This window comes from Dufourea novaeangliae, unplaced genomic scaffold (assembly GCF_001272555.1).
Source record: "Dufourea novaeangliae isolate 0120121106 unplaced genomic scaffold, ASM127255v1 scaffold56, whole genome shotgun sequence".
Taxonomy (NCBI): Eukaryota; Metazoa; Arthropoda; class Insecta; order Hymenoptera; family Halictidae; genus Dufourea; species Dufourea novaeangliae.
The window spans coordinates 3,861,631-3,883,453 of NW_015373942.1; the positions used below are offsets into that span (position 1 = coordinate 3,861,631).

Consider the following 21,823-nt stretch of genomic DNA (forward strand, 5'->3'; position numbering starts at 1 on the left):
AAAGACCAGGTGTCAAGCATTGATAATCATAATTAGTGGTGTACACTTTGAAAAGAAACCTTTGATGCCTATCTTTAATAACCCTTTTAAAATTTGATTTTCACTTAAAATACATCGAAAATTTCATTGAAAATTACTTCAACTACTAACGACATTTTTTATTCTACATTTACGTAATGCTTTATCTGTACTCGGTTACTAATCACCAAACTATAATATCTAACTGCTAGTAGTTTTCAGTCAGCAACTATATCTAAACAACCTCGATATAAATAACATTAATAGACGCTCGAAACCAATCAAAATTTACTATATTATCGTCCAGCATTTCGTATAGAGACAGTTTCCAAAAATCTTAGGAACAAAATGTTCCTATCTGTATCGATTCCTATTCACGGAAGAAGAATCAATTTATTAAATATAGAAGTGTATTAAGGAACGTCTACAGATAAAAAAAAAAAACAATTTCCCGTTAAATGCAGGAGCAAGCTTTACCATTAACCAGAGAAAGCTGACGTTTCCGTGCTATTCATTTTACTGAACGTCGATATCTAAGAATCGACTCGAGTATACGCTCGGAAACAGAATCGAGGATTATTTTCCAACGATAAAAGCTCGCTCGAAAGCCGGTCGGAAGAGTGAAGCTACCCTATCGATCGCGGAATTAATGTCTCCCAGAAACAGTGAAACACAACTACGGCAGGTCGACCAATGATAAGATAGGCAAGAGGAACATACATACAAGGTGTAACAAAAATGTTGGAGGACCCGGAAATAGGAGACTCGAGAGATTACTTGAAACTAGTTTTTCCTTAGCAAAAATGTTATCCGAGGCTTTGTTAACGAGATATTAAAGAAAAACCCCGACCAATCGGAGCGTCAGTCTGTCGGCCAATTTTTGATTGTTTTTTCGTTAATATCTCGTTAACAAAGCGTCGGATAACATTTTTGCTAAGGAAAAACCTGTTTCAAATCACCTCACGAGTCTTCTATTTCCGAGTCCTCCAGCATTTTTGTTACACCCTGTATACAATGCATACATACACGGGTCCCGATCCAGAAATAATGATAACGGTCGATCTGGGGACGGTCTTTAATCGCAGTACGTGAACCCCAAAGCTTTTCGAGGACGGTCAATTACACCCTTTCACAGACAGCAACTGCCCGTAAGTACCCACATCGTTTGTTGTCGGTCACTAATGGAATACAAAGTTCACTAACAAGATTGCGTTTAGGTTTCTCATCCGCGAGCGTAAGCTCATACAACTACCTCGGTAGCCCAGTGTGCGTCCAGCCAAGTGTCGACCATCGAAGCTACCTTCGCTTCGTACGAAGTAAAAATCTCGAACGAACGAAATGCATTATAAACTGTTAATGCAACGAGAATCGAAATTTCTATAATTTCCTTTCAGCTTAATGAACTTCTACTTTTTTCGGAAAGCTTGAATGAGGTTTATTGCCGACAGGAATATTAACTATTCCCTCTAAGGAATTGAATAGACCGGAAAATATATTATAAAATATATATTGAACATCTATAAAATATATATTAGAAAAGGTGTTAGAACACTAGAGGGAAACTAAGTTACAGGTACTTCACTATACATATAGGCATATGCACCGTTTGGGGCTGGCTACGATACTATAGAGAGCAGTGGACACGATTGTAGCATTTTTCGAAGTCACCTAAAAATCTGGAGTGAACAAAATACACTGACAATTATTAATACAATGAGAATTGTAATTTCGATAATTCCTTTTGTTAAGTAGTGTGCCTCTAGTATCTTTTTGTAGAAAAATATAGGGGGGAGACTCTGTGGCCTGTGCACTGTATCCGTGCACTCACACAATCAACGGGAACCGTGTATGTATACGCGATGTAGGAGAGAGACAATCATTTCGTAAATTTCAACTTCTGTCTATTATAGAATTGAAAGAATTAGAATTTTAAAAAGTGTGCGATTGTGACAGACGCCGATGAAAACACACAAGATCTATCGATCCATCGATCTATCTCGGAGAACTTTTTCTCTAAGGAAAAAGTTGTTTCAAATCACCCTGGGAAGCACCCTTTTCAAAGACTTAAACCTAGTCTGGGACACCCTGTATACTGTTCCTGGTGATCGTCGTTACAGTTAAGGCACCAGAATTAGGACGGAAAGGAGGTCAATTCTATCTCCAAACTCGTCGCGTCTAATTTATGCACGAGGTTCCTTACACGAGAGATTCCTTCGTCGGGCTATTTCGATCAGTGTCAAGGCCGATCAGTTGATCGTCGGACAACGAAACGTTGTTAGGACGGTAAATTCCCGTCCAATATACCTGTATGTACCTTTGCGAGCGCTTTGAGCTGCAACACATTCCGATGAACGCTGTTGGATGAAGAGAGAGAGAGAAATAAAAGGAAAGTTCCACGTTCGAAGAGGAACTTCTCGGCAGACCCACTGAAGGACCCTGTATTGACGTAACGATGGCAATCTAATCTCGATACTGAGGCGATGACCAGTTATGAAACGATTGAAATATTTCGAAAAAAAAAAAAAAAAAGAAATAATTCCGAGTGGTATGTACGGTGATCATCTGTTAATACGTCATTAGCCGTATCGTGAGCGAAACTTCGATTAAGTGGATGATCAGATTCTATAATATCAGTCTATATCAGATTCCAATACCTACTGGGTAAAAAAAAAACTATGTTTCTTTGCTATAGTCAAGCCGTGATGATATCTCGGAAACCGTGTCGCCATATCCGCGTTATGGGGAAGACTGACGATAATCGAGCCCCCAATTTTATGCTATATGTTGATTCGAGCGTGTTATTATCCAGAATAGAATTCACATGTGGACATAGACCTGCGAGCGACAGTAGATGGAGAGCACACTCTCCAATAGCTGTCGCTTTGATCACCTGGACAACCACATTCTCCACGAGGTATTGAAATAGAGTACTCTATTTCTTCTCTATAACCGAGCTAAAACGATTATTCCTTTGTAATCGTGTTTACGCCTCCATCGCATTATAGTGTATAGAGCTAATTGTCGATAGAGAATCTTCAGTTTCAAGACAGATCTTCAGTCAACTTGGGAGTATTACTATCTAGAATATGTAGAATTCACTGGTAGATACAGAGCTAAAAGCAACAGTAGGCAGCTTACTCTTCAGTAAATGTCATTTTCACTCTTGAGGAGTAGAACTCTCAAGGGCTTACTCTTTACTGGTCTCTGTTGTGAGAGCCAGTCTCATCTGCCATACACTTGTGAGATATAATGGGTCAGTGTACAGAGTGCCCTAAAACTGACGCAACAAACTTTTCGTATTTTTTCTTTTCAACTTAATTAATATACATTTTTCACATTTTTCAATTGAAATCTATACGTTATAAAAAGGTATAGACATTAAAAAATCTAATTTTCATGTACCAAATATTTCTTAATATTATTATCGTTTAAAATTCGACTTTAATAGTTACAAAATATCCATTCAATGATGCGTTTACCCTATATGAATGTGTTATTGTAATAAAAATAAATATCGTATTAGTTAGTACAAACCCAAAAAAATTGGCTTTCAACGAAAAAGGGCGGCATATCTCCCGAATTTGCCCGACTATTCTTCACGACGATTGTTCTTCACGTGAATTTTATCCGCCCAATAATCCGAACCGTTATTCCGACCATCAATTACATCCCCTTCATCCGCAACTGCCCAGTCTGGCGATGCATCGGACTCGAACGTTATGGAGAACCGAGCACTGGCTACAATCTGGGATGCTGGCAGAGAATAGGAATTAGTAGATACTCCCGTTCAACGGGCCGGAGATTTAGTTTGACGAGCCGGTACCGGGACAAATTATATCTTGCGTTATCTCCGTACACCTTCCACTGTCGACCCCTCGAAGCCACAGTTCGGTGCACGCGTCGCGTATAGTCGTGCAACCTTTCGAAATTCAATATCCACAATCGAACGTGCGTGTTTCGATTACATTTCGGGTGATTTTAATCGGCAATGAGTCCAGTTATACTGTAATGTGGTATAGAGGATAAACCAACTAACCGTGGTAATATCTTGAATCTCGCCGTCATTTCAGATATTTCATTGCAAAATGGTTTGTATCGAAGGGAATTATTTCTATTATTTTCACTGGGATCTACTTTTATTCTTGAATTTTTGCGAGCTCTTTTCTTTTAGACTTGGACTGCCCAAACGTTTACTATTGGGATGATATCGTGATTAAAATACATACAGAGAATTATTTAGAAATTATAAATTCGATAAAAATGGCTATGTTAGGGCTGAAGTCTGAAATACGCAAATCATGGATATTTGCGTACTGGTCAAGCCATACGAAAGTAGTAGGTATAATTTTGTTTCTTTAGGATTTGCGTCGTCTATTTAGGATATGGTCAATCACGCCAGGCCAAAGTTCGACGTGTTTAATTTTCTTTCATTTAACTTGTCATGTCTGAATTAATCTCTGTCAAAAATATTTCAAAATTATATTACTCGATATAATGACTTCCTATATTGGCTAATTGCTCCTGCTCGAGATGGAATTGGTCTGTCATAGACCGAAACGTAAAAAATATGCTTAGCATGCTCTTCACATTCAAATTTTGGCCAGTGTCACCAACTGCTCTACCAAATACTCAGCCATAAGTCGGACTTTGACCCTAACATACACGTATTACTAGTACTAATAAGTAATTCATCGATTTATTTAAATTACGAGGCGATATATTTAACCTTAAAAATATCTTGTCGACCATCCACCGAATAAAAATAGTGTAGGATGTCAAAAACCATTATGAAAATAAATGAAGCACAATAGATTCACGAGTTTCATGAAAACTAATGCTATGTTCGTATAGTAATAATAGATCACTTATTGGAACACGTAATACTTATTCCTTGGAAAACAAATATTCCTCTAATTCCTGAACAGAGTAGGCTAAACAATTTTTCTCTGACTGGTATAAATTTGGAAATGATCAAGTATTAACGATTACCAAAGTATACCATCTATTTTCCAAGAGAAATTCCCGACTTTCTTCACGTTCAAGAATAAATAAAATAATCATTTAAAAGCATTCTTCTATTGATTCTTCCTTTTTTTAATTAAACACGGTGTTACAATCGTTCCTAAGGGTAGAGAGAAAAGTAACTAATGAGTCATTGTATAGAAAGTCTAGTATTTAAAAAAACTAGTGTAATATATTCTAAGTATCTAGGTTTAATTGTATTGTTAAATAACGAAGGTTTATCATCGTGTACGAATTTTTAAAAAATTTTATACAATTGAAAAGTTGCAGTCTCAAAAAGACAAATTGTTACCTTTGTCCCTGGTCTCCCCTAGAGTGAATGTCAACCAGGGGTATAGGTGTCGCATTGATACCGACTAACACCTGACGTTACGAACAAATTCAGATTACGTTGATCTGAACATGAAAGGAAGGGCTTAAAGTATTAAACAACGACGCGCGATCTTCGTCGTTTGTCATACACTCATACACTTGCTTTGTCTTCGGTACCTGAACTCGTAGCGCCTTATCATTAGCGGTACGAGGAAGATAATACCGCGTCTTGTGTCAACCGAACAGCCTAGACCGCCACGGGGAAACGAGATTCGATCGTCGAGATCTTATTCGAGAGCCCATTCATGCCCGTGAATGCCACCGAAGAGTGCAAAATGTGCCTGACCTATTTTTTTTCTCTTTTCCGTCGAGTGTCAGAGCAATCCAAGTGGGTCTTCGTAATTAATCCCACTCCGTGCGTCAAAGTCGTTCGCAAATTGTATCATTCCACTTTCGAAGATCCTTCAGACTGTTTACTTCTTGGAAACGTAAACAGACACACACACACACACACACAAACAGAAATCTTTGAATCGTTATATCCGACGAGACTGGCGAAAAGAAAAAAAATAGTTTCGCTTGAATGAACAGAGTGTGTGGGTCCGTGACGCAATAGAGTCAAAAATAATTCGTATCACATTCAAATTTACCATGTTTCGCACTCTGTAGATAAACGCTCGATAAAGTCGACGAACGCACAGCTTGATCTAAAAGTGATCCAGCGTTCGGTGTTATGTTTTTTTTTCTAATCTGTTATTCGATGGTTAGGGTCGATAAAAAATAATGTGAAAATAGATCGTAGAATATAATTGTTTTGTATTTAAGAACTGTGTCAGGAAATTCAGCCTGATGAATTATGAACTATGTTCTAACGAAGGAAGTTAACAATTGATACTTTGAATTTCAGTCACTCGTTTATTCCGGAAAGCAGCCAATTAAAATTTTCGATTAATTATAATTCCGGTGATCTATAATCTTATAAAGAATACAACAAAATTAATTTCAAATAATTGACAATAATTGACACCTTCGTGGGCCCCACGATACATTACTGACTCCAAACCGCTATCATTTTTCCGAGATTGGATTCGCCAATTGTCCAAGAAATAGCGTAAATATGTATCCATAATTAGAAAGTGAAGGGGAATATTTTCAAGACAAGACTGTACTTTGGTTCTCCGTGAATAAACTACAAATCCATGAAAAGAAGGCCACGAATTAATTTGTACGCCTAATAATTAGCGCTACACAGAAACCAGTCGTTTTCAGCTGACTCTAACTGGAAAACAAGTTCGACGAAACGTTTGTCGGCGCGACGCCTTCGGGAAAGTTAGTAATCGGCTTATGAATAACTCCCGACCTGCCTACGGCACCTGTTTCCGTTGAATATATCTGCACACACACACGCCACCCCCCCTCCCTTCTAACCCTGCCCAACGGTTCGAGTATCCAGCGTCGCGCTTGCTATTCTTTGCGCGCGCGTATTATTCGCGCGTTGATGCTTTCAGGTAACGTAAAGATAGGACGTCGATACGGACGGGTAATAAGGCGATCTCTTTGTAATCGACCCCGTCAATCGCGTACTCGGGGCCGCGCGCAGACTTCTCAAAGGGTATCTGCCACTGACGTTAATGTGTGTATCTTTAAGCCATTATCGGGGACAGCAAAATAATCGGCTGGTAAACAGAACTGACGCCTTTCCTCGAGATCGAGGAAAAGTTTTATACTCAACCCAAGATGGAACATTCGAGAACTACTGAAGAATTTTAAGAGGCTATCGATTTTTTGGTTTTATTACTGTGTCGATGTTGCGATTTTATAAGAGAAAAAATAAATCGAAAAGAAAAGAGTAAAATGTTTCCGTTTATTGTAATGTAAGTAAATGTTCCGTCATTTAAAATTTGTTGGATACTTGGACAATAGAATGGAATTTGTGGAACACGTCTGATCAGTGCAGGCCGTTTCTACTTATTGTCAGCAGAAGTTCACGAGGTGTGGATGAATTCTCAAACCCAATTTTCTTGAGGACAAAACTTCAAATAAAGAAAAGTTATTCTTTTTTTTTCGACTTATTTTTTCTTATAGAATCACTTTCTGAACGATTGTGATAACCTACCTGATACACCCTGTATGTGTGTAAATTCTTGCTGTGAAAAATATATGTACATAAGTATTTTTCCATGAAATTCTACACCGATTGTTTGGATCATTACTGTATTACTCTACTTTCCTGCTATCCTGAGAAGTGACTATAGACTGTTTCCGATAAGATATTTATTGCATGGAAAATTGCATGTCTCGAATAAATATTCGAGCAGCGCATAGCGACTTTTTAGCCTCGCACTGTAATGGGTTACTATGTGTACTTGGTTCAATTATTTCTTTATACACGGTCTGTCCCGAAAGTCTCCAAATTGAAGTTAAAACAGCAGTTGTTTGTGAAATGATATTCTTCATAATCAAATATTAAAAATAGTTTTCTGTTAAAGAAATATACTGTTCACAATAATTATAGAAAGTTTGGAGATTGCGCTGAGAATTCTTCTTCACGATGGTGGAAAGAATGGCAGTCAGAACTTGTGGCTTCACGAGTCATGAATTTACACAACATTTTGGTCACAAAAGGTATCTCACAGTTTGTTTATCCACCGTATCCATCTAATTCAACTACGTCGAACTAATTCCTGTCACCCAAGTTGGTAACTAATACAAAGAAACGACAATCAAAAATCATTTTCACATTCACAGAGCTTCGACGACTACTTTTTCCGCCATCTCCAACAAGAATTACCAGCACTATTTTCAGTGATTGTATAATTATCATAAATGATATGTCACTTGAGAAGGAAACTACTTTCAATAATTGCTGATAAACCGTGAATATTAATGCGGCGTACTCACGATTTGCCACTGTTCGTTGGTAAATTAATACCGCAGAGTTCGTTGGAAAAATGGTGTGATGTTGTATGATGATACCGTACGATCGGAATAATTTAACACTATTTCATAACACACTTAAACTTTAATATAAACAAGTGCAATAATGTGCCGTATGTATATGTTTGTGTACTAGTTGTGTTTATTCTGAATGAGAGATATGCTCCTTTTGACGGTTGAATGTGTTCTGGTGGATAATTGAATGCCTAGACGCTTTGTTGAAACGGATGGACTTGTGATTGGTGGACAATGTAGGATTTTGGTTTGTGTATGTTTTGGAAAAAGTGGTAGTATAAAGAGGAAGAAGTGCTAGTATAAAGTGAAAGAAGTGGAGCTTGGTGTAGGTATTGTTTCTGGGATTCCTGGAAGTCAGGACCGAAGCACAAATAAAAAAAATGGTTTTAGGACAGTAAATGTTTTGCACGTTATGTGCAGCTGTCTAGAAATCCCCGTTTATGACGGTTTGCTGACCCTATTGACGACCTAAGACAGACCTGCATTAGGTCGCAAAAAATATCATACGAAAAAATGACTCTTTTAACTTCAATTCGAAAATTTTTGGGACAAACCGTTCTACATTTAAAAAATAGGTGAAGCAACACAATTTTATTGTGTATTTCTATTTACTTTCTAGTATCGTTACAATTACTATTTTCAAATCCAGTATAATGTACTGTCAATTAAAGCATTGCATAATTCACCTCAAGCTCATTTAAGACATCGTATATCTTCCCGTGTTTCGCTTATCATTTCGAACATAATTCTTTCATAAAACATTTATGACGGATAATCAACATTCTGCCGTATTTTAACTTAAAACTCAATACAGTCATCACCTCTGTCAATGAACACGATACAACGTCCAGATCTTTCAAACCTCCTCTAAAACTGGCTTAACAAGATCACCCTTATTTCTATTGTCCTCGTTCTTTGTACCTCGCTTACATTACCAAAGAAGCGACCCTTTGAACGGAATTTCACTCTTCTGAAATAATAAGAAGCTCGAGGGTCAGAGATCTGAAGAGTAAAGCGGGTAACACAATATACCCGCCTCGCCTATCGTCGAAGTACAGTAGACTCGCGTTAAAGTAGCGGTGCGGGGCTCTCGAGGCGGGTTTTTCCTGGAAACGCTACACTTTAACGTGAGCCAATGGGCACGCAGGATCTCGTGGCAGTTCGGTCGATCCATCAATTAGATTAGGACTTTCGTTACAGATGGTGACCAACAGTGGGGTGCGCGTACGTGTATGAATAATGCGTGTGAGCTGGGGCGTTCCTACTGTTACTTTAACGCGAGTCTACTGTAGTATCGAACAACCGCAAGTAAAGTATCAAAGCACTACCACCATATCCTCTCGAGGAACAACATATATGATGATGTAATGTAGCAGTCGAATGTAAGATCGTTTACATTAATTCCTTGTGTGTTTTCCTTCGCCGGGGAACGCGTTCTTTTAAGACCAGGGGATTACGTATGCAAACACCTGTCGCTATTGCACGCGGCCACAACCTGGACTTTTTACGTGAAACCGGTCCCCAACGACGGAAAAGTTGCGCGCACGATTGCCATAAGAATAGACTGGCTGAGGTGTTCGAGTAATGAATGACGTCTAAGAATCACGAGACACGTAAAAACGTGTTATGTCGACAGATGTGTCTCGAAGAAAATTCCATATGCTCCGAAACATGTTTGGGATACTGTATGGAGTATACTGTGCGAAGGATTTCAAAGTCAGAGGAGATAGCATTGTTTGCACGGAATATCTAATCGTTCCGCAGGTATTATAGGAAACAATTCGAAACGCGATATTAGGATTAGGTGAACACTCGAGGCGGTGTCGAAAATCTTTTGGCGTTTTCTTACACGGTCAATGATACTGCCGGGATTTATTTGTGCTGCTAGATACCGGAAGACATTTGTTTAACGATCATTAGGTGTACCATTAAGTAATCCACTGTTTTTTTAAATTGCAAGGTGATACGTTTTAAGTTAAAAGTCACTTCTCGATCCTTGATTTCTATAGAATCGTATACCAACTTTGTCAAGAAATAGTGGATTATTTATTTGGTACACCTAATAAATTACAGACACTAAAAACAGAACCCCCCTTTTTCCAAATTCGAAGTGCAATAAAAATTCCACCTAGCATTAATTCCGTTATCGTTAATTATTCTCAAACATTCTAAATTGTTAAAAATAAGGTGAAAAACTTACTAAACCATGATTTCGACCATAAATTCTTACAATCTGAAATATTTTCCACTACCAACGAGGTGAATGTGACCTTAAATAAATAACCAAGTAAAAAAGAACCTCTCTTTTCCCAAATTCTAAGTGCAATAAAAATTCCACCCAGCCTTAATTCCGTTATCGTTAATTATTCTGGCGTGTTCCCAGTTTCTCGACGAGAAAAAAAAAACTTTCCCGCCACGATTAAAAAATGGCTCCGAAGAATTGTTCTTCGCATTCAATGCCGCGGAATAATGGAGCATCGGTGGTTCGTCGAGTTTGCGATGATGGCGGTGAAGCTAGTTAGAAGAATTTAATGAATAATTCCACTTACCCGAGGGTAGAAAGAAATCCCGAGACGCTGCCCTCCGCATAGAGGCTGACGATGTCGCCCAGGTGGAGGAAGCTCGCCGACCCGTGGATCTCGCCCATCTTGGCGCTGTTGCTCTCGTGTCGCTGGAGGTCTCAAAGTCGGACAAAATTCTGCCTCTTAACCGAGTGAATTATTCATGGCTACACCTGCGGGGAAAAGAAACAATCGTTAATACCTGCGTAAACGGAACCGTAGTTTGCTCGGAAGAAACAACCGCGGCAACCTTTCCTGTCCATTACAGTAGTCCATTACAGTTCTCCTTTATACGTCCGAAACCTAACAGTTAACGAGATATTTACAAAATAATGTATTGAAATCGCTGTATTGAAGTTGAGGGGTATCTGTTCGAACTCCTATAGCTTCTAGATAAGTACGTATTAAAAATTATTTTGTAACGATTCAAATGACTCTACTCTATGGGTTAATACACTATTTATTAAGGACTTGTATTAAAAACTTGGGATTAAGTACTCCATGAATTTTCCATGTCACGTCCATACCGTTCGACTAAGGAAGTTTCTGACTAAAGGAACATGTTTTAGGAAGATTTAATATGCACAGAAATTTCATCGACCGATTTATATGACCTTCGAATATTGGCGATAAAAAACTGTTGGTTTTAAATAGTAGAAGATATAAAATTTTCAGCGACTAATCAACCTCTATTTGCTTACCAACATTAAAATCGGTGATCAAGACCGTCGTTCGTCAATGCGCTCCTCTGGACGTCTGATTATTGATCTTATGCGTTCGAAAATCCCAGGTGTTTCACGAATATATTAGCAGATTTGTTAAACACATCGACCTAGCACGCGTATTCGTACGTTCTCGGTGAACATGGCTCAACTAACTTCATAAGAAAACAAGTTTCATTGATTCGACAGAAAGCAATTTGTTAGGTTGGTGGCAAAACAACGTTATTTTAAAACATAATTATTCGTTAACAATAACATCAATTATTCCGGTTCAAAAACGACACCACAAATCTTCATAAATTTTCATTATAATATTCGTGCAGTCATTATATTTAAATACATCCGTCTATGCTTTCCACCGTCAATTTTTATAAAGAAATCGTACAGGCTACAACTTTCGTAAGAACGGAAATTGAACTTACAGACACCCAACAGCTTCTAGCCATCGAATCGTAAAACGAAATTCAGGAATAAAACGAAATTGGAAAGGTAAATCGTTTTTCTTCATCGAATAAATGCGACAGATTAAGCTATCCAGGGGTTGCTTCCACTTATAGGACGTATCTCGGGAGTAATTACTCGTAACCGTGCAATTTTAGCAGAGTTTTTTCCGTTCCCAAGCACTGCTGGTTTCATTGCGCAAGATTCCTTGCAAAGCGAATCGCAGTGAACTCAATTTTACGATGGAAATTGCCATCTTTCCCCTGTTCAACTGAATCCACTACTAAAATTGACGTGGAGGATATTGATTCGCGTCGTGTTTCCTATCCGCGAATTGAACTTTGAGCTTTAGAGGTCTCAAAGGACCAAGAACGCTTTTTTGATTCGCGTCGTTTTTCCGTGTGTATGTCCAGTACATACTGAAAAGGTTTTCTACGTGCTTGATAAAGGAGACATTTGCAGAAAACAGTTCCAAACTGGTGGAAATATTTCTTTTTCCGAGCTCTGTTCTAAAATAATTTTCCCTTTAATTTTATATCATCTCCTATAATTATCCATTACCTTTAATAACTGCTTCCTCGAGGATTTTTGTTGACCTCAGTAGTGGAAGTCACTTTAGAACACTGGGTGCAAATAGTACAGTACACATTTAATGTTACAAAACCCTAATAGGGTTTATCAGAATTCCAATCAAACGTTCCAGTCTTTTGAAACGACACTAGTCTTGATACCTAAGTATAAGTAATAGTACAATCTAGTGTTACAAGATCCTAATAGGGTTTGTCAGAATAAACCGTCATTTCTGAGATAATTCGATTCAAAGTTTTCTATGCGTCTACTAGTTCGATTATATAAGATTTGCATCTAGTGTCGTTCCAAAGGTGATTTCCACACACGTGCCTTCCCCTTGTTAGCTAGACTACTACACGTGTAGTGACTCTTCCACGAATCGTAAAACAAGTGGAAGATGATTGTATTGGCCAGACATCGTTTAACCTACCAGTAGTCAACAACTTGTAATAGTCGATTGAAACGATAGAATGAGTAACTGTGGTATATTCAACAGACCCATAAAACAGTGGTTTCTGATTCGGCAGTGAACAAAGTGGCAGTTGCAACTGACAGATATCCCAGATCTTGCACAGGACTGAGCAAAGCATCTTTAATTAATTTCACTTTTATATCAGTGCTGGAAATTTTATAAATTCTGAAGACGAGCCACTAGTTGAGCCCAGCTCAGAAAAGGAGTTTCCGTTTATAGTCCTGCTAAGTTTATTACCTCACCATTGTCGAAGAAGGGAGAATGAGCTCAACCTTCAGAGTTCGGTTTCGACATCACTGCTGTAGACGATTAATTATTCCATTTTACTCTCACACCTTGCGTCAGAAACATTTATTCAATAACGAGTATGAACTGATCTAGATTCCAAAGTGGACTAATCTTAAGCCTTCTTAACCTCCAATTTAGTTTGGACATCACTGATGTAAAGAATCTCACCAGTGGACTAGATCGTTCCAGTGGAATCTTTAACTCGAATAAATAAATTTCTCAAACAGCCACCACAACCAGTACAAAATAAAAAATTCTGAATAAACAAAACAAAACTTGATTGTCATAAAAGAAAATGTTACAAATCTGTTACCATTCTCCGTACAATGGTTAACAGCACAGCTCGCTTCATGTCACCCTTCGTCTCGAGTAACGATAAAGAACCTTGGTCGTTCATCTAAATAACAATTAACCAGCCAACGCTTTTAATTCAGACACAAAAAGGAAACCGTTCGCGTGACGTTCTCAATCAGATCGTTTCTCACATCAGTCCCCAACAAAGCGTGTCGTTAAAGCCTCGAATGAGCAAGATTTAATTGGCCGGCAACACGGTCACAAATTGCCCAGCGAAGTTCCCTCCGCTAACAGAGACGGACCAGACAATAAACGGTGATTATTGTTCTCGATTAACGCGTACGGTGAAACGGTGCGACTCAGAAAAATAAATAAAATTCGTCCAGTTATTTCTGTTAGGTAATGAAAAGTGAATACGTATGGTTTCACCGAGGGCCTTAAGAAGCTTAATTTTTAAGCTCGAAGCAAAGAATTTAATATAAGAGGAATTGGTAGCGGGAATCCACTAGAAAACATTTAGTGATTCATTAGCCACCTTATATTGATGTTCTATCGATTGTTTGAATTGTACGATCCAAATATCTTCCCTGAACATGAATCCCTTTATTCCAGTAGCTTTAGTCACCCGGACGTTTTCATTGTTATAATGACTATTCAATGAAGTCCCATCAGTTTCAAAGTTACAATGAAGTTCCTTCCGTAACTGATCCTCTAGTTACCCTAACAGTATAGTCTATTACGACCCAACATAAACCCAACAGACATTATCGATTTCTTCCATAAAACCAATTGATTAGCCTCTAATTTCAAAGTTCTATCGATTGTTTGAATTGTATACGGTCCGAATATCTTCCCTGAATATGAATCCTTCGTTCTATGAGTAGCTTTAGTCACCCAGAAATTTTATTTCTTTCAAATTATATTCAAATATTATCATCGTCCTGTAAATATACACAGCTGGATATTTAAATTATCGAACAACGAAGTCCCTTCAGTAACTAATCTTTTAATTATCGTAACAACGTAGTCTATTGCGAGCAAATCTAGACCAAACTATTTGTTGGTATTTTTCTACGTGTTTCCTACCTTGCAAACGCTATCATCGATTTCTTCCGTGAAACCGACCGATCCTCGATGCTGTTGTTTACAGGCAAGCTTAAGGTTGAAGGTGAGATTTATTTAAAGAATTAATTTTCCCTCGCGCCAACCGAAGGATTGCCGCGGCCATCTTCTTGCGATTTTAAACGAATTCAAAGAGGAAAACGGTGAGTCCGCTCCACCTTCGGTTGACTTTTCATCGACTTTTCCTTAACCCAAAAGAAAACGAACCGAGCGGTCTTCTTGTTCTCCGTTTGAGTCTCAAATGACTCGAGCGTTTAGAGTACTGAGAAAGGTTTAATTAGATTTGCTCGGGCAAGCTTTGAACAACTACGCCGACCGTCGCCTTTAAAGTCTTCGTGCCTGCATCCAGCTTCCTTCTACGTGGACGAACGCGTTGCCTCATTCGGAGACGCAACACTTTGTTCTTGTTATAATTCATAGAAAAAGAGGAATAATTCGTACTCTTTTTATTTTCGATTCACACATTGTATACACGACTGTCTAAAAATCAGCAGAGTTAAAGATTTAGAAGCCTTATTGGGATTATTTAGTTGCTATTGGATTCCAATCTTTGCAAATTAGTCCACAAAAATCGATATTTACGTACGCATCCGCGGTCTGGTCATTAATATTGTGTGCACCAATCAGGAAACCACTATTTTTCGTTAATTGGTTGATTTGGTTAATGGAAATTAATATTTGTCCCAGTTCTTCAACATTCGCAGACATTTTTTAAAAAAAAGAAGAACAAAGTCGTATTTTGAATTGAGGCTATTTTACTAATTTATTCGAATAAAATAGTGGAACACCTAATAATTGGAAGAGAATGGTAATTATGGTAGCAGTGGAATACACGCAAAAAAATCACACGAACTACGTCCATTTAATATTAACCACACGATCTGTACGTTAACATCCGTCGTTGAGGAAAACTGTTGTTTACTGTGAGATTGGTGCAAAAAAAAAAAATAACGTCCATCAAACACGAAATCTGAACTTGAACGCTCGCATGACGGAACCACAAGGGACATATTCGACGTTTATTAGTGAAATGATGGTAAACCACCTGTGCACTCTTTATTCGAGAATCCAACCAAATAAAAATATTTCGAGGCGATGAAAATTATAGTATTTTACATCGAAACGCAATGCATATCACGATCCCAATTTCTTAAATTACAACATACCTACTTGTACTCTAAATATATTAAAGATAACAAAATATGACCATATCGTCGTTCCAATGGCAAAATTTTGAAACTGCAATTTTTCCAAATCCGAGCTAAATGGGTAATTTTAATTGCTTCTCAATATTCAATTCTCTTAACGTTCAACTATGTATGTAATAAAAAGGTAGAAAAAAATATAAATCGCAGAGTTGGTAGATACAATCAGTGCAAAGTGATTTTTCATTAATCGACTAATTGTAAGTGGTTTCCTTCCTTTTCTTCTGAAAAATTAAGCTTTATGTATGTGAGCGAAGGTTAGTGAGGTTAACAATTACAAAATATTACAAATCAAGCAGCTCGTTCATTTTCCTATGATATGTACCATTTGATTATCGAACAAGTTTCACGAATCGGTAAGGTGTACTTGGAACTAAATAAATATATTTCGAAATATGTATACATTCCGCCCATCTCTGGCCGTTGACGTGACGTATACATGCGTTAATAAACTGCCACCAGTCGACAGTCCAGTATTAGATGGCCTTAATCGGAAACGACAGATTCATTGCGACCGTTTCGTTTTCTGACTCCCATCAACGAACCATCAGCCCCCGGGTACACGACAGCTCCGTTAATCTTCGGTTAATCGAATCGAATAATAGACTTTAACGCGGCATGAATGAGACCCAACACACGCGTCATGAAATATTCATGAAGGGAACAACAAGTTTCGCTTTTTTTTTTTCCTTTTCGGACACCCGTGCGATATCGCATTTACATCACGTTTTGTGTCGGAAACGATCGAGTCGATTGATCGGATTCCTGCGATGATGTAAATTAAAAATTTTTTGAATGAAATTTTTTTCTTTTTAATGAATGCTATAAAAATTCGAAAACAATTGTATTTAATATTAAACCTAGCAGGACCGGTCAGATTGTAGGAATTAAAATGCTATTTTAATTACTAAAATGCTATTTTAATTCCTACCTTTTTGAAGGGTTCGGGGGGTTTAGTGATAAATTGATAGAAAATTATATTGAATACTATAATGTGTAAGAAAGTAAATGTAAGATTGAGTGGCATGAGCTATAATGAGATCGTAAAATGTTCGAACTTTCTTCGGGGATTCGATTAATCTTCGTCGGACATAAGCGATGGTATCGATGCAAAGTCCTAATACTTTGAGTAAAGATCGAGCATAGGATTTTAACGAAGCGCGTCGATGCATCGGTACGGTTTCATTAGATCGTATTGATAGTCAATTGACAATTATTGTTCGACCAGTGGGGGCAATATAGACGGGAGGATGAAAGAAACATCTGCATGTTCGCTTTTTTCCGCTTTTGTCTTGGTGAAGTTTTTTTTCCTTCGCGTTGTGCGAAACATACGCGTGGAATAAACTGCTGTTTACGTAAAGAAGAAAGAGTTAAATAGAATATAATTAAATATTAGGTTAGAATCAACATTTATACAAGTTTATTTTACATATTTTAAATTTGTCATTCATTGAAACTAGCAACTGTTTTAGTTAAATACTTTATTGAATGAACGAGCAGTTAGTTAGCTCATACTTTGTTATATATTAATTTGATTCCCGTATTTTAATATTTAAATTTTACTTTCACAGAAATGAAATTTCCTCTGGAAAAATTTTTATAGTATATTTTCCATTCTTTTGTACACGCAGCTTATCCGCTGTTCAGTTATATCACAACTGTTTGTGCACTCTGTATCGTGGTCCGACTGTCTTGTCTTCAACAGTATTGGACCTCGTACATGATAAGTAGTATAAAAATTTTCACCAGAGTGCACTATAATTAATTTATTTCGCATCAGTGAGTCACTCGGCTAATGTTAATAATGTAGCTATACTATTATTTTTTTTTTACATTGTATAGCATAAAACACGGGTCTTGTGGATTTGTAGCATACAATATTGTCTAAAATGTATTCTACTTAACGGTTTGACAAAGTCGTTTATTTTCTGTGGAACCTGACGGATACCACATTCGTATTATATTTAATATTTCTATTCATCAGGAACACGTAAATCCAATTTAAACGTAGTAGGTACAAAGAGAATTAATCTTTTTTAATACAGTCTAAGAATAAATATTATTGTAATATCTGTAAGCTTTTCAAGTAAAAAATATCTTGTCACAAATATGCAAACGCAATTCCAATTAACCGACAGACCTATTACACTCGCCCGATAATTCTGTCAATAGAATAACTCTCACTCGCGAGAAGTACCGAACATGGAAGGAGAAACTTCTACAATACCCTTCGTGGACCCATACAAATTCATGCACTGTTCAACGAGGATTAAGTAAGACCTGAACTGACAACCATACAAATTGCATACGTATCAACGTTTCATTTGCAAACTGAAACACTACAACGAATTAAATTACCGCTAACGACCTATCGACCGTCGACGATACTTCGACGACCCATCCGCTATTAACCCTCGCATGCCTATGGCCGGGTCACTAACAACCCTCCGATGAACACAACAACAAAACTCTTTTTATCCAGTGAATATCGTCTTATACACTACCGCTCATAAATATTTGCCCGTCAATATTAAATTCACTTTACCAACAATATGTTTCGAATTCTTCAAATGAAATCATTCTCTTCGCAATAAGGGCCATAAATCAAGTAAAACTTACGATTAGACCGCGAATGTTTATGCAAAAACAATTTTGTAAAGACTGCTTATAAAATCATAAATAAACCGGAGTCAAAATAAAAATTTATTCACTTCGTTAGCGGTTTTCAACAGATTCCGAATAAAATAAAAACCTTAATAATCTTCATTAAATTTCCTATTACACTTAATTTTAAATACCAGGGTTCCTCAAAAAAGGCATAAAATCCGCAGACTACTTACGATCATTTAATGTATATTCTCAAACTGAAACGTACAATTGAAGACAAGTATAAACCTTTTTTCGGTGTTTGGCCAAATATGTACTTAATAAATGGTAGTGTATGTATGCACCAGATTTTATTCCAAGTCACAAATTACCCAGTCACCGGTTTCGGTAATCGGTACCTTGATAACAGTAGAATCTGAACACCGGTGTACACCTTGAGCCTTCTCGAGCAGCCCAACGAGGCGGCACGCGCTTCAATTTAACTGCACAACGATAAAAGGCTGTATTCCGTTTCACGGAACGGACCGTATAATTTTCATAAATTGCACAACCACGGGGATTCGTATAATACCTTCCGGTTCTCGTGTCGTCTGCACAACTCGTGTTACCAGCCTCCTCCCAGAGTGTCGTTTTTCCAAGGCTTTCCCCAGGCGAGAACGCCACTCATAAGTACAGTAATTCCTCGATGAATGCAACACAGACAACAGTGTTATTCCCACCACTGGGAGGGGTTCCTTTTTGGCACCACTAAAAAGGGAGTAAGCAGAAGCTAAGCAGAGGCTCAGCTTGGTTCAAAAAACATATTTATAAAGTGCTGAAAACCTTTCCGCCTTGTCACGAATGCTCCGAAACAGACCCGAGTTTGTCGCACTCATCGAGATATTACTGTATAAGAACACTTATCGAATATGTAGTACAGACAGAAACATTTGGAGAATACAAAGAAAAAAGGCTGAGCGTCCACTTAATGTTATTTTTTAAGTAGAACGAACGTCTTTTATTCTGCCATACGACTTTCTTTTTTTTTTTTTTTTTTGCTAGATAATAAGTTAGCTATGGAACTGCTAGATACCGATTTTCCACCGATTCATCGGTTGTTAATGAATTAACTAACATATCGCAAAGATATTGTATATACGTACAACATCGGTACAGTTATTGCACAAATGGTAATAACTTGGAACATTCATCTCTTGCAAATTTTTCATAACGCCTACAGGCGCCAACGAAAATGAAAGGGTTAATCTCCAAATGATCGATGCATTTGCCAGTCGCGGAATTGAACCACACGAGACTGAAAATATTGGAAGATTGAGATTGAAATATTCATACGCCTGTGGAAATGCAAGAGATTTGAGAATGAAAAAAGTTGGAAACAGTCGCAATAATGTGCAAGATCAATGGATGATCTTATCAGGTAACAATATTATTAGTGATTTTGTTACCGTTGGTGTTCGTGTAACAGTTTTAGTTACACTCTTATTATGGTACTATTATCAAATTACAAAGGAATTAGAGAAATGTGGATCTTGTTGATCGGGGATGAAACAAACAATCGTTTACAGAAAACGTCTTACACCCTATGAGGCTAGGTTAATTTGTTAAACAAATTATCAGAAAAATCAGAAGCAAGAGTGTTCTTAACCTTCAAGTTATACATATATCTAAGGTAGGCTAATAACAATTGACGCCTTAATCCTCTATCTACTATGCGCCACTACAGTGGCTTCTCACGAAGTGATTGTTTAGCGTGGAATGCTACTATGGCGGTCTCTTCCGTACATAATCATATTATAATACGAGACGTTGGATAGCCAGCTACAGTAATCACACATTTATTTGCTTACTGCGTGGAACAAATATTCCATCATAAAACCAGCGTACACCCAATTCTGTTTTTACATGCATTTTTTTTCACACGCATTCTTCCGAAAAATGCGTGTAAAAAATTCATGTAAAAACAGAATTGAATATTCTATCTGCGAAAAGTGCATAAGTACTGCTGTGTATAACATATAAATAACAATACTAGTTGCAGAAACATATTTAGAATGCACATACTAAAAAATTTAGTACTGTTTACAAAGTACCATAATAGAAATATCAGAAAAAGCGTTGCAAACAATGATGTCAGATTATTCTACTATATCCTGACCTTGAATGACCTTGTGCGATAAATCATCAGGCTTATCTCGAAAGCCACTATCACTATATAAAGTCCCAATTGTGATATTCTATTTAAAACAATAATCTTGAACTGTTCTCTGCATCTCCATTTACCATTTCCTTCTTCCTTAACCACACAATTTTCTACAATTTGGAACATACTTATTTAACTTCACCGTATTTTATCCTAGACTAAAATGACACACCCAGTACATAGAAACTTAGCTACCACTTCACCGCAATATTGGTTATTCAACAAGAATTTAAAAAATAGTGCTTTTAGTAACCTACAGGTAGGATTCTGTTATTTTATTCATTCAAATGTTATTCCTTCCGGGTCACCCAGTAGATTTATCCAAGCCAAAGAACGTCACGTTTGGAGCCCACGAGCGTGGAATATTCGCAACCAAGCACGTGAAATTTCGCCAGCTCGTAAGACCTGCGCGCAAAACGAGACAGAAACCAACGTTTCCAATCCCCTGAATGCCGACGTGCAGATCACCTCGCGGAATAACATCAGCGAAAGAGACGGGGTGGCGAGATGGGACGGGGAGGAAAAAAGAGAGTTCAATTTCTTTGATGAAAAATTCAAGCACGAATGGATCCGAATCGAACAGACACACCGCCCACTCTTTTTTCGTTCAGTGGATCAAACGTAGATCGAAATAGCGGCTCGCCTCTGTTGTGTCGTGTATATTTACGCCCAGCTGTCCCCATATTACACAATATTAGCGATGGGATCAGGCATATCTCAAGCAACATCGAGACACAATGAAGTACAGTAACCCTTGAACAGTTTCGAGGAAGAATTCTGCCACGACGGAATACCAATTATACGAACGTTGGTTTACGCGAATGTTCAATTATCGAGATTCGATTAAGGGCACGTTTGGTTACTGGATTGGTGTCACGATGACATAATTAGTGTCAAGAATCGGGATTCCATTCTACAGTAAGACCTTGGTTATGCAAATTGGTAACAACAAAAGATTACTATTTATCGTACAATATTTACATATTAATTAAATCTTAATATCCATTTAACACATTTCTAATCGATTTATGTATTTA

At 37.6% G+C, this 21,823-nt stretch overlaps 1 protein-coding gene across 1 annotated transcript in view; it reads right to left on the reverse strand.

The window, feature by feature from the left end:
* Positions 1–21,823, reverse strand: part of LOC107185745 (inositol 1,4,5-trisphosphate receptor) — a 43,276-nt gene that overhangs the window by 21,258 nt on the left and 195 nt on the right. Inside the window, exon 2 of the mRNA XM_015573502.1 lies at positions 10,854–11,038. Within this exon, the coding sequence (XP_015428988.1) occupies positions 10,854–10,951 (98 nt within the window). The 5' untranslated portion in view covers positions 10,952–11,038. The remainder of the gene's footprint in view (positions 1–10,853; positions 11,039–21,823) is intronic.